This window comes from Poecile atricapillus, chromosome 2 (genome assembly GCF_030490865.1).
Source record: "Poecile atricapillus isolate bPoeAtr1 chromosome 2, bPoeAtr1.hap1, whole genome shotgun sequence".
NCBI lineage: Eukaryota > Metazoa > Chordata > Aves > Passeriformes > Paridae > Poecile > Poecile atricapillus.
The window spans coordinates 144,608,202-144,623,121 of NC_081250.1; the positions used below are offsets into that span (position 1 = coordinate 144,608,202).

A 14,920-nucleotide genomic window follows, 5' to 3' on the forward strand; every position below is an offset into this window, starting at 1 on the left:
CTTGGTTTATCCAGGGTGCTTACAATTGTTTTTTATTTTGTAACAAGTTTGCCACAGAGTTTAGGGAAGTGCTTTGGTGAAGCTGGCAATTGTGGCTGGAAGCAGCACAAAGGCTTCTGCGAGCTGGGTGCTGCCAGCAGTGCTTACACCACCACAATCAGCAGCTCATTTGTTAAAAGCAAATTTCAAATCCCCACTGGAATTAGGGTCCTGCTGGTATTAGCACAGGAACAAACATAATGAGATATAGTTCTTGTTCCAAGTAGCATACGAGACGGGAGATTCAGGGAAATAAAATGTAAAGAAATAATTGACAAAACAGACACAAAACATGATCCCAAAAATTAGCTACATTTAACTTAATGCTGTTAAGTTACATTTGCAGCAATAATTAATAGACAAAAGTAGAGAACAGAAGCCTGTATTAAAGGCCCAGGTTTTTTTAAAATGTAAGCTTCTTAGGATATGAGCATTTTGCAACATACAAGATCAGATGCTTTACACAATTAAAAGTACACTAGTATTCATTAAAATACTTCATCCAAAAGCCATAAAATGATTTTCCAAAATTAGGTAATTTTGCACAAGGTAACAGAATCTGCCCCAATTTGGTATGAGGGCAGCACAACAGTGGCCACAAGGGACACTGCATGTAACAGAGCCAACGCCAGTGGTACTTCCTGCAATGAAGCTGCAGCACTGGCACTGCTGCACAGCCCAGGATCCAAACAGGGGCAAGATGTGCTTCTCCAGGAACCAGTGATTGCATTGATTACAGTAATATTTTTTTCCCTGATGGAAGGGCAGGTATGCCACAAAAATGTGTAAAGTCATGACAGATGCCCATAATGCTAAATAAACACCTTGAACAAGTGCAACTGTGAAACAGAAGTTGCACCATGAGACCTTGAAAATGTTGGGATGCCTCTCTTATAGCAGCTCTACAGAGGTTAAAGGTGGCAGAACTTACAATTTGGACAGGAATTACTAGTTTCAATTTTCTTCTCTCAGTCAAAGATACTTAACTATCAACAACCAGGGCCTCAATTTTATTATTTTAAACTGCTTCCCTGCCAAAGCAATGTTTGGTGAGAGTTCTGATTTTTCACAAATCCACCGGAAATCCCATTCATTTCACGTTCTTCAGTAATTCCATTAATCCATCAGTTTTCCAGCGATGAGATTATGATGCAATAATACAAGTGGGAGAATGTATACTTTATTGTAATCCACCAGGCCATCTGTTGCAGTAATAAAGTCCAGCTTTATGTACTTGAAGATTTGGATGCAGACAGTGATGGAGGCTGGCTGGTGAAAACTCAGGCCATGTCACGCTTTGCTTCCTCTTAACCAAGGAGTAACAAATGCTGACATGCTGCTTCACGATTAAACACTGAATACCTAAGTAACACATTGTTTTATCAAGCTCCTCAATTTCTTCCAGCATCATTACACTCTGACTCATGTCATGTAGCAGAATCTCATGACTGAAAGTCCTCATGCTGGTTTTGAAGGAGAAACTTGAACATTAAATGTGATCAAATGGTTATTTTATCAAAAAAAGCAGATTCTCTCATTACAGCATTTCTCAGTCTCTCTCTCTGATTTGTCTGGATATCTGAGAATCACAATACTGCTCCTTTTTCTTCTAAGACACAACTTCAATTCTCTTCAAAACACTATTTTTATATTTATAACTTTATATACATATTATACATATATACACACACAAAGTTTTTCAAGAGTCCTAGAATTCGTCCACACTGTAATTACAGTCAGAACAGTTGCAGTTTATTCTGGTGATGCCTGTGAAGCTACTTTATTTCAGCATGTATTCAAATATCAAAATTTGACTTCACATTTATATTTGACTTTACTTCTGTTTTTTGGATGAGGTTTTTGTTGTACATAGGTAAAGCTTTACGAAAGGAAGGGGCTTTGTAAAATCATGGCTTGTGGCTCATCATAAAGTCTGCTAGTTCAGTTAAGCAGAAAAGGACTATGAGAAAGTGATTCAGCTGAACCAGAGGCAGAAAAACAAGTCACGTAACCATCGTGGTGTATGGTGGTTGATGACGCTGAATGTTGTTTATTATGATATAAAACCAAGTAACTGATAATGGGCTAACCGCTTAAAAAAGGCCCGGTTTTTGCAATAAAGCACAAAGCTCCTTTGCACCTGCCTGGGGACTCAGTGTCACTATGGACCCTCACCCACAAGCTCACCCACAAGGTTGCTTTCCACTAAAACACAAGATTTTTACTATGCATCCAGGAAATAGGCAACCAAAAATCCAAACATTGTATTTCACTTGTTACTCTGCTTCACAATAATCTATGAGCAATTCTGAAACTTGACTTGTATGGACTGTTCCATATGCAGCTGTGAATGCACAATGTATTTCTGAAGAACATCCACCCATTTGTCCTACTTTATTTTCAAGAACTGGCTGATTGTCGAGAAGCATGAACTCAACAACATATGCAGCATCCAGGAGAAGAGGAGAAGTTTTTCTTTGCTTCCCAGATAATCAGTTTGTGGAAGAAAAGGTACATGAGAGGAGAGCAAGTTGCTCTGCATGCTGGGAATCAATTCCTGATGAAGAATGAGCAGGAATTATGTTCAGAATTATTTAGATAACAGGAAGATAACAAATGTAATGCCTGTATGGAAAGCTCTGTAAGCACTATGGAAGAGATCTGGTAAGTGCACATCGGAGATGGAAGGGGAAAAATTACCAAACTGAGAATCAGGAAAGACTGTAAAATATGAGATAAGGGAAAACTGAGCACTAGGAAGAACTAGCAGCTTTTACAGTAAATTTGGATCAATTCAAAGGTGCTCTGTGGTACTCCTGTCAGCATTTGTACCATGAAAGAAATTCTAAAAAATGTGTACAGGGTGATGTAAGGCTGTGTTGTCCTTCAGAATGATGGGATTAGAGATGCAGGAAGAGGAACAGCCTCTTGGCCAAGGTTTATCTGCTATATGATGTACACCTATGTTACCGTTCAAAAGAAAAACAAACACCACTGTAAGGAATTACTCGTCCATTACTCCTTATTTACTGTGATTCCACATTAGTTAATTTACTAACTTCAAGGCCACATCTATACACAGTGGCCATAATCACAATGGGCTATCTATAAAATTACATGAAAGCCTATGAAAATACTTGCCCCAGTTGCTAAAATCCTATTTTTCAAAAGTTTCAGAAGAATTCCAGGAAAGATTTTTTACCTTCACACCACAGAAGGGACATGGAAAACAACTTTGAAGAGTATATTTATTATTATATACACTGGAAAATCAGGGCAGCTTTTGAACAGAGAGGTTGTGTACAAAAATTTCCTGTAGTTCCCTGAAGAATCAGTAAGTAAATGATGACTGATGCAGTGTACCTGGACTTTCAATGGGCACTTATTCTTCCTTATGGAAGGGAAAGAATTGCATTGCCACAGGATGAGAGGAAAAGTCCTCAGGTGAGGAAACAGGTTAAAAGCATGAAACAGCCAGATGAGTTTACAGAAAGCTGTGCCAGCACATGTGGCATCTAACACAAACAATATGGAAAAGGATGAACAGTAAACTGTCAAACTTTGTTAGATGCTATTAAATTATTCAGGAGACTCAAGAATAGGCTGACTGAAGAATTTCTCAGGAACTCAGTGATAGTGAGTAGCTTGACAACAAATGACAGGTGAAGATCCGCATAAAAAAATGCCAAGTGATGCAGAGAGAAAGAATAAGATACTTTGAGCTCGCCACAAAGATTCAGAAACAGGATGATACGGTTATAGCTTTACAGATGATTAAGCTTACACACCTCCTCTGGCCAAAAAGCAAACCAATGTAAGGTTTTATGTGGAAAAATAAATAAATAAAAAAAATTTAAAAAAATAATCAAAAAGGTATCTAGTGAGCATATCAACAATTCACACACACTCAGATCCTGAATAAGGTATGAAGATCTAAAAGTTAAAAACAAGTAAAAGGGAAAAGATTTTTCCATACAACCATGGCGGGAAAGGCACAGCTGCATCATAAGCTGATGGCTTACATTTCTTCAAAAAGCAACTGCACAAATTCCAAGACTTCCAAGCCAGTCAAGCTAATGGGAGGGTATTCTGGGGAAGTATCAGTGTTTATTGCCCTGCATTTTACTCTCAACACCCACTATTAACTCATCAGAAACTTGGCTGACTCAGTGGTTGTAAATTATGTTTTTATGTATATATAATATTAGCAATACTATTAATCATATATTTGGATGATTATATATATTCAGCAGAATATATATCTGTCTAATGTTTAGTTACAATTCATATTTCATAAAAGACACCTGGTAAACATGTCTCATAAACCTACAAGAAAACTGAAGAGACGGTAAGCAAACTTCTCCTGAAGGAAAGCTACACTGACCCTCCCAACAGTCACTGTCACCATGGGATATTCAGTATCTCCCTCAGGTACTAAGATTTTGAAGTCACAGGATTATCTCAGGTAAAAGCTGTGCTTTATTATGTTATCTCCTAGCTCAAGAAGTATTCCAGAACATCTGCAATGGACATGATATGTGCTTCCTTCCACTTTTGCAGTGGATACCAGATACCAGTGCATTTGATAATGAATTTTACTTTTTAACTGCCCTGTCTCAGCCCCTTCTGTCTGAATAGCAAACAAATTTTCTTCTCTACTATATACTGTTAGAAAAAGGAGTTCAGAAAGGAGAACAGCAGCACAAAATCCATGTGAGTTAGCAGGTGAACTCTAAAGTACAAACCACAGCTAAAGGCAAGTCTCTGGTTCTCATTCTGCCTTGGGATCACCTGGGTCAAGAAAATCCTGAACACAAACTGGCTGGAGGGTAGCAGAACACAAGATGGAAATGTGCATCCCTTCTCTTCATATTTTGCCCTGAACAATCATTCCTTATCATTGTCATGGACAGGATGCTGGGGTAGATGAAGCATTTATCTGACCCATTACAACTTTTCTTATAGTGCATTAAGAAAGTACATAAAAAAGAGAAAAATTTCTTTTTGTACGTAGAATTCAAACAGAAAATGAATGTAAAAACATTGTTTGATGATATGTAGTTGAACATCGTAAATATTAGTTTTGTCATAATGTTCACAAACCCAACTTTTGAGCCAATAACTACACAAATTTAACATTAATTAATTTCTGAATATAAAACTCACAAATTTACACTATCTCCAAGAATAACATATTTAAATTATTTACCTCCTTCTGATCAAGCTGCAGAGAGGATTTTATCAAATCTCGAAGAGCTGTAAGTTGTTTCTTTTCTTCATCCTGTGTCTGCTTTATCTGTAGAAAGAGATTGCCATTATATGCTTGCTGGATGCAACTTTAATGTTTTATGCATTTCAACATACCATTTTAGATATCCTGAACAACTAGCTCAATTATTTTGTGTTTTTGTAATAGTTGAGTTTATTTTCATGGACCAATCCATTCTTATGTCTTCACCTTCTATGCATTTATTGCTTGAAAAGCAAATTAAAATGAATGTACAACTTGACATGCACTGTTTGTTCAGTTACATTTTAATGGCTTATTATATCTAATGCAACTAAATTATCCTCTGAAATATTAAAATAACTCAAATAAATTTGACAGATTACTTAAGGAATGAAAATGCAGTTTAATTTAGCAACAAATGACAATAGAAAATGGGATTACTGTAATTCTGATTATAGAATACAAAACACTTGGGTGACAAGTGATCTTTGATTCGATGTTATTACTTTTCTTCAATGAACATCAAAAATCAATTCATTTTAAAACTGTGGTGCTCTCATTAAGTAGTTTGGTTTTAAAAAGTGAAAATGGAACTAAAATTAGTGTTAATAATATAAGCTGATTCCAATATTCACACTTTAAAGTAGTTTTATCTTAATATATGATTGAATTTGTAGTAGAATGAAATCTCCTTTTCCTAACAGCTCTAAAAACAGCATATGAAGTCAAACAGTCAAGATGTCTTTTCTTCATCTACCTATGTTCAGCTTCAAGTAACATACTTTTCATCTATAAGATGCAAATGAAATATAGATCCTTATAGTTACACTTTAAATGTACTCATACAAACAAAATATTTTCATTTTCAGATATAAAGCTACTTGTAAGTAAACTTACATTATATAAGTCAGCAGCCAACTTTTCAATATATTGTTTAAGTTTATCAGCTGTTTTCAAGCCATCTTGGAAGAAACTGGAATGAAAAATTTGATTTATCAGGAACATATCGAGTTCATAACACAAAGTAGATTGTCTTGTGGAGAAAAATAGCAAAACCAATAAAACATAGCCCGCTTCTTCCTTGTTCAAAACTGAACAAAATAATTAAACAACTGAAAACCCCAACAAAAAACCCCTTCCTAGTAGTTTAAAGTACAGTACCTTTCAACAGTGGAGATACACCATTGTGATTTTAACAAATATCAAATTAGAGAGAATATAGTCAATGTGTTTCTCCTACAGTAATTTCTACAAATCTTTTTTCTGCATTTAACTTAAGTTCCTGTGTGTTTGCCTTTGAGGTTCTAATAATGACAAGGTTGTATCTCACCAGTTTCACCTCAAGGAAATCCAAAGAAATGACTGGATTTCACAGTGGTTTTAAAATTTACATAAAGACTAAAAACTATTAATTAGAATAAACAAGATATTTATAGAAATGCATTCTAGATCAATGCCTCAGGAAATAAAATTAATTTTTGTATGCAATATGCAAGTTTTCCTTTGGCTTCTTTCTCCATCATTGCCTTGCTCCACAAACTCACTCTCACACTCTACTGGAAATCTACAGCCTCTGAAGAGGAAGATCCACACACCTGGCACATCACAATTATGAAAAAAAGCCCTGATACTTTCAAACAAAGGGAAACAAAATCTTGTGCAATAAAGAAAATTGTAGCTAAAGCTTAAAGCATTGCAACACTTACTTGCATTGTGCATGGTAATATTTAATAAGGTTCTGCAGAAGGTCCACACCCTTTTTTGTCTTGATTTCATTAACCTTAATAAGGTACTGTATAGACAATGTAAAACATGTTGACAATCACATATTACAACCTTCAAAAGTTTTCAAACAATAAAACATCATTTGCTCAATGAATTAAACTCTGTGGTTAACTTGGGTGCTGACCCATAAAACACTAGTCCACCACTGCTTAATAGACTTTAAAACAGGAAACAGTTTATCTGGCCACTCCATAAAATTTTAACACCTCAAAACATAAAGCAAATTCAAGAAAAAAGTTTAATCCTTTACAATTGTCTAAAGATTTCCTTTTTTAAATGTTACTATAGCCATTATTGAAATATTCTGGAAAATACTGCATAACAAACACTGTGTAATTTAAGGTAATCCCCACTAAAATGTAATAAAAAGAACTATTAATATAAAAAAATCAGTTTTATGAAACTGACTTATCACTAACATTTATCACGTTATTAGAAATTTTAGAAGACTTCAGAAAGCACATTGGAAGAAAGATATCAAAATACCACTTAACAATAAACCTGATAAAGTAAGAAATATTTCTGCAGTGTATTTTCAGCCCAAGAACCTTCCCACAATAATCTAAAAACAAGCTGAAGAAATAAAACAAAAGAGAAGCCAAGTTTTGTATGAGTTGCTAAAATAATTATCTTTATATTGCTGTACTGTGTCACATTAAATTAATTTCCTCCCTCCATCCCCATTAAACGACAAAGAAGATTTCACCACCTTCAAGTAAGACCCACAAAGTCTGTTAATGAGAAGTTAGTGTTGCAATTAAAAAACTGAAATTTGTTTCTTACTTCACACATCTGTAGCTGAAATAGCCGCCGCTCCTTCTCCATTTCCTCTGCTATCTCAGCTCCCGTTATCTCAGTTCTTATCATCCCGTGCTGTTTCGCATGTTCTCTTTTTTCCTTTTCAATCTTTGTACTGAGATTTTAATTAGAAAACATTTTAGAGAATTCCTTCCACTAAAACATGATCTAGCATTATTTAGGGAAAAAGTAATAATTAAGAAGTATCAAAAAAGACATTCTGAAGATTAGCTCCTCTACCAAATCCTGTATATTTTTAGGTCTCCAGAAGCTACTGAGCCATGAAACTGCCCCTCCTTCAACTCTGTCCTCTAGATTGTGTGTTACTTGGGGAAAACAATAAAGAGTTATATCTTAATTAACAACACTAATAATAATAATTCATTTTAAAAATCCCAACCCCACAAAAAACAAAGCCAAGTGGGTGACAAAAATACTTACAATTTGGTTTCATAATCTTTCCAGGCTTTGTCAAAAGGTTTTTTGAGGTCCTTAGGAAATAGAAAATTGTCTTAGAACATTTTAAAAACTTTTTCTTTGTAGTTATCAAATAATAAATAGCAACAAAAATACCATTTTCTTCAAAACTTTTCAGACAGCAGTTGGAAAAAATATACTGGGTCTGAATCTTGTAAAGTATTGCTTTCTTGTGCACAGTAACACAGCAATTTACAATGAAATGTTCAAGATTTTATTGCAGTCATGCCATTTTTTTTCTTAGTACTAAATACAGAATATTAATAAATTCCAACATAAGAAATTCTTTCATGAGTGAAAGGAAAACAGTCACTAGACTGAACATGAAACACAAATTTAGTCTGCAACACTTACCCCTTTAACACCTTTTAAGTCTCCTTTTAAGAGAGAATCCAAAGTGAAAATAACATTGTGGCTTAAGCCCTGGAGCTAGAAACAAAAACATTATCATTCAAAAGGATTTATTATGATCTTATCAAACTACTGCCAACAACCTTTTGAACTTCACTAATCAAGTTGCAATCACCTCACGTTTCTAAACTTACAGTAAATTCAAGTCTGGGAAGAATTAATAAATATTTACTTGCATAAGACATAGAAACATTATAATTAACATTTATTTAAACAAGGTGACATAAACCCAGAATTTTACAAATAGCACATAAGCAAAGTTCTAAAAGCACTTCAAGGCAGTATTCATCCTCTTGAAGCAAACATTTGGGTACAAATTTGGCTACAGCTTCCTGAGTAAGAAGGGCCTGCTGTGCCACAGGCAGAGAACACACAAAGCACAAATTAATTCAACTATGAACAGAAGGAGCCAACAGGGGCACCAGTTCTTTGAGTATTTCCCCCTTTTTGGGAATACTGTTCTTTTCTTCGTCCATTATGCATATCTGACATCTGCTTAACCTCTCATGAGTATAAATTTCACCCCACTGAGTTCAGACCTATTTGATTATGGACAAGAGTATCAAAACAACCACTCAAACAGGTTCTTCAGGTGTATCCATTAAGGAGAACAAACTCAAGCCATTAATTTTTGGGTTGAAATGACTGAACAGTAGCCAGCAAGTATGTCAGCTATATAAAAAAACCAAAAAACACAAAGCTAAACAGCAGTGTATTACTCCAATACAGCAAGGATTTGGAATCATTTACATCATTGTAGACTTGATAAAACAGTAGCCCAAATGAACTGGAAACAATTTAAGAAAGCAAAACATTCTCATATATACACCAAAACAAAGAGAAAAAAAACCCTTAACACATGGAAACACATATGAGAATTTAGTGAGGGTTGTAAACAAAAAACAACTTGCCTGAAAAGAGTAGCTGAGGACATTTACAGGAAAAACAGGCTTTAAACACTTGGAAAAAGGCAAGAACCATGAAAATTTTCAAAAGAAATAATCTGCAAGTGCTACAAATGTTCTGTCAAAACCTCAACTAGATCAGTGTAAAGATACTGCCACACATTTTCATATACATAGGTCTTTATACACCTTTAAAATGCACTATTATAATGAACTACTGCATAAAGAATGAAACTTGAAATGGACAAGGAGGTAGAAGTAAAAAAAAACAGAGAAACTTATTCTGGTGGGACACTCAAAAGAGTTTGCTGAAAACATAGACCAGGGTTGGCAATTGCCAATCTCAATGTTTTACCTTTATAAAATCTTACTGAAGGGTCATTGTGTGTCCTTCTGGTAAGATGATATTAATATCAACAACTTAACTATTATATTCATAGATTTTAAGTTTCAGACATTATATTTAAATCTAACATCAACAGTTAATACTAAAAATTGCACAGCAACTTATTTAGCCTTGTTAAAATGATGAATGGACATGCTTTTATTCTTGCCCTTGTGTGCGAGTAATCATTTCAAAACTATGCTTTCAAAAAGTTGTGCATGTATTAAAAGATGCTGGTTTTACTTCATAGTAGCTGAATATCACTCTAAAAGTAGTCATAATTGATGAAGAAAAAAGTTATTTTGTACTCTCCCTCTCATGAAATAGCGATATCACAATTCATATGAAAATTGTAAATAATCATAACTGAAGTTCAAAGGTGGAACAAAGGATCCAAATTTGTGAAGCATTTTTCTCATTGTCTACTGTGTAGCTCTAGTCCTTCTTAATTTTTATGTCTTTGAAGACCATTCATTATTTTATTATACTTTTATTAAATAAGCTATCAACAACCTGTTCTAGGTAAAAAAAGAAAAAAAGATCCCAAACCTATTATCTATCCATTCATATTAATAACTCCTACTATTTTTCCAATTAATTTTATCCACATAATGCTCAGCACCTACTTTGGGCCTTTATCAGTGCCATAACAGAGTCCTCCTCTCATCTGCTTTTTCAATGGACCTCAACTTCTATTTTGATATAAACATTTTTTTTTTTCTTTCAGTGAAATCTTATTAAACAGACTCATGCTTAAGAACAAAAAAACAGAATTTTCTGCCTTAGGGAGGAAAAAGGAGAAAAATAAACGGCTTTAAAATGCTGAGGCAATTGTAAAGTAAGTTTGTTGTCTATTTGAAACTATTGAATGAACTAAATTAGTGAACACCCTATTTCAAATCCTGTCAACAAGAATTTGGGTAGATAATGCTTCATAATCCAGCTGAAATATTATAATGTTGTTTTGAATAAGTGTGGCTTCTTAAATTAAAAGCTTTTACCTCTTGGTCACCACTATATTTAAAATAATTAAATAAACCCTGCCATATTGTTTTCTAGTTGAAACAGGTTAAAATTTTCTGTTGATGCCCTGCTAGGAATCACAAAGTCTAGAAAGCTTCCAAAAAACTTGAATTCTAGTCCCAAGCTGTCTTTATACTGTACTTTAATTCACATCTTAAAATAATTACTTTTAATTGTGTGTTAAGTTTTATTTAAAGAAGGTCAAAATAACCCAGAGTGACAGAAGTCTCTACAGAGGAAAGCATAAGACTCAGACCTGGGCACCTGTCAAAGGCAGAGAATTTGCTACAGGGACCTCTGGTGATCTACAGCAGTTATGGTTGTGTTGGGGACTATAGGAAGCCAAGTCTATAACATCACTTGTACTGCACACACCAAAAAAGCTTGGAAATAAGCCCAACTATAAGAAAAATGCAAAACTGCAGCTATGACTTTCTGAATATAACAGCTACAAAGCCCATGAAAAACGATTTCACAAGAAATGTGGCTTCATTACTTTCAGTGTTCAAAGGTATTTGTAATGATTTCATTATCATGAAAAAATGAAATAAAAGGCCTAAGGCAAACCTTAAATGAGACGAACCTTTAAACCATCTTCAAAAACCAGTATTTAAGCAATGGATGCTTTATATATCACAGGGAGAGCAGACTGTTAACACCATTTAAACATGCTCAAATTGTTATTTTTCTTCCAAAAAGTGAATGTTTCTCCTTCTGTGGTAAAACAAAACAGCCATAACTAATGATATAGTATTTTTAACTAGAAAGACTTCAAGTTAAAGGATGATTTAAAATTAAGATCCATGAGGTATATATCACCATCAATCACCTGAGAATGATGACTCAAGGGATGACTCAACATTTATATTTACCTTCTTAACTGCCAATTAACAATCAAACACAGAGTGTGTAATAAAACCCTCTAGAGATCCTCTCTTCAGAAACTGTTGGTTTTGTTTTTGAAAAAAACTGAAAGCACCTTAAAAATTATCCTTCGTCATCATGATCATGCAGTTCTTATATGATACTTTATTTTGAAACAAGTTAAAAGCTAAGAAAGTTTGAAATTCCTCACCAGATTCTTCAACAGTGTTGATAATTCTTTAGTAAGCGTGGAAAATTTTACAAAAGCTGTGCCAAGATCTGGATTATCCCGACTTAAAAAATTACTTCCAAATTTATCTAGTACTTGTGCATAGTTTTCTTCATTTTGAACATGATCTGCAAAGAAAAATCAAAAGCCAGGTTTTTGTAGTCAATCAATCATAATTTTAAGCTTATTGCACTTAAAAACAAACTAGCAAACAGGACTTTGAGAAAAGCCACAAGTCAACACATTTACTGAAAATTAAAATAATTTTAAAATTAAAAAGAAATATTTAGCAACAGGCTTTTTAAATCAGCAAGTTGAATTTGTAATACAGCGATGAAGAAAACTCTGTAGCTATTGACAGAGTAATAAGATCAATAATACAGCAGTGAAACAATATAAGCTTGTTTTGTAAACAATATCACAATTTACAGCTGCCCACTACAGGAACTTTCATGCATACATGAACTTTTATTTTGAAATGTTGGAAAATTTTACAGAACAAAAAAGTCAAAAGTATCAGATATAAAAGTAAGGAGAACAAGTCTGAATCTGACTGTAAGTTCAAAAAAAGAAACATCTTACAAAGGTTCCCTTTCTGCCTGCTTTGTACACTGAGTTTTCCCAGATAATGGAATGCTTATTGGTCTGCAGCCAAAGATTCATTCCAATGTATTTATTAGCAAACTGCACATACAGAGAGGTCAGAACCAAGACAATGCAGTGGAAGCCCATGAAAGTGAGAAAAATCCTCAACTCAAGAATGAATTAGAAACCATTGTATCTGAAATGTCTTTCCTGCTTCTATTTAGTTTTCTTTCTGGCATGTGTTCGCATAACTTTTGTTACTTCCAGTTTAGTATCTTTAAATAGAAAATTTACCTCTACAGCCCTTTGGGAAAGACTTTACCACCTTTAACTCTCTTAGGGAATATTACTGTCATTAATTAAATCAATATTTCACTTTAATGCAACTCCTAGCTTTACTATGTGGGCTTTTTTCTGCAAACCACAAACACAAAACCACAGAGCTACAGCACAAGTTCTGTGTGATGAAACAGAGGAAGGGACAGAAAGAATAGTTGCAAGTAAATACCATGGTTTTTCCCCCAAAATCTCCAGGCTGTTTTTTTTATTCAAGTTGTGATATTGCCTGAGAGTATCTGAATTACAAGAAATGACTCAAAAGATAGAAGAAAAGGAAAAAAAACAAGTTTCAAACAAATCTCATTAACAACATCTCACAATGCACAAGTCTACTTGGACATTAAAAAACAGCTGATGAAGAGTCAAACAGTTAATTCTTCTAAAGTATTGCAGATATTCAAACAGTGCACCAAAGCTCCAACAAAAAAAACAATGTTAAAACCTGTTAAAAAAAAGTAAAATCCTTATTCACCAATACCAAGCCCCAAAGCTCTCACACCAGTCACATTTTAAAAATCAGACATTAATACTGAGGTTTTCAAAAGGCCAAATATTTAATCATATGCTAATACAGAGTTGCAACTCAAGCCGTATGTTTTTAAGAAAACTGTTCCAAAAGCATGCAGTTTTAATCAAATAGCTTAGCACTGAACCCAAGGAAACCACTACATAACACTAAAATATGCATTTTGTTTCGATGTAAAAGCTTTTGCACAAATACACACAGAGGACTTTATCTATGAAGAGGGTTTAGTTTATGCTGTCTTGAGTGAGTAAAGCTCAAGTATACCCAGCTGTGCTGAAGGAAAAGGAAGGATAATGGAAAGTCAGAAAGAGCCCTGTTAGATCATGGAATCCCTGTCCATGCTTGTGAAGCGCTTTTTACACCACAGCATTTCCCAGCATTTTGATTCTAAGCACTATGTTGTTTCACAGAGGATTTAAAAAAATTATTTCATAAAGAGTGAAAAAGAGCTGAAGAAGCTTGTTTCCTTTATCTGTGGAATGGCAAAAGAAATTCCCAGAAGAAAGAGGAAGCAGGAAGCAAATCATTGTCCTAGAACAATAGGAAATTCTCAGGAATCCCAGATTACAAATCACCTAAATCTAGAAATACAGTTCTGATGGTGAGGTAAAAGTAATAGTCCTGTATTTACTTCTGTAATTGCCACACACAGACACACAAAATGCAAGTACTCTGTAAGAATAAGAAATTTTCAATTTCTACAAAAGTATCAATGTAAATCTTGCAAAAGGAGATTAAATATTTTCTATTGAAGAGGCAAGGCAATTCCCTACTCAACCTTAAATGCACATAGCTGAAAAATTAAATCTGCAATGTACCCTGCACTAAAATATGGAATGTGAAACCTGACATGCTTAGAGCAAAGAGCATCCTTTAATCTCACTGTAGGTGCCTCATGCAAACTCAGAAATTACTTCCTAGTGTTCTAATAGAATTTCCTTTGCCTACAGAAAGCTGTAATAGGCACAACAATATTTATTTTCTTAGATACAAGTCCTCATACAAGACTTTAATAAACCTGGGAGTGAGACAGGATCACTGACAGCAGTAAATGCAGGGAATAAGATTTGTCTTCCAGAACTGAATCGTGTCTTTTCAACATTGTAAGCAATGCTCAGCGTTGTGATGAAAATAAAACAGCTTCCCCAGCCAGACATCCTGCGCCTTCAGCAGCTCCTTGAGGCATGCCAGGATCATGGAAACCTGAGGAAGGGCTCTGCACCCACTGAAAAATGCAGCTCCCTTCAAAGGGGCCTCTCTTTTGTCACTGATTATGCCCAAAGAAACTTGAAGAATGTCTAAATTAATGAGCATTGATTCTTCA

At 34.5% G+C, this 14,920-nt stretch overlaps 1 protein-coding gene across 3 annotated transcripts in view; it reads right to left on the minus strand.

The window, feature by feature from the left end:
* Positions 1-14,920, minus strand: part of ASAP1 (ArfGAP with SH3 domain, ankyrin repeat and PH domain 1) — a 143,424-nt gene that overhangs the window by 50,324 nt on the left and 78,180 nt on the right. For all 3 annotated transcript variants that reach the window (XM_058831159.1, XM_058831157.1, XM_058831158.1), the window contains 7 exons: positions 12,129-12,274; positions 8,684-8,758; positions 8,294-8,343; positions 7,838-7,967; positions 6,976-7,061; positions 6,167-6,242; positions 5,249-5,335 (listed from right to left, as the gene is read on the minus strand). In XM_058831159.1, coding sequence (XP_058687142.1) covers positions 5,249-5,335; positions 6,167-6,242; positions 6,976-7,061; positions 7,838-7,967; positions 8,294-8,343; positions 8,684-8,758; positions 12,129-12,274 — 650 coding nt within the window. The remainder of the gene's footprint in view (positions 1-5,248; positions 5,336-6,166; positions 6,243-6,975; positions 7,062-7,837; positions 7,968-8,293; positions 8,344-8,683; positions 8,759-12,128; positions 12,275-14,920) is intronic.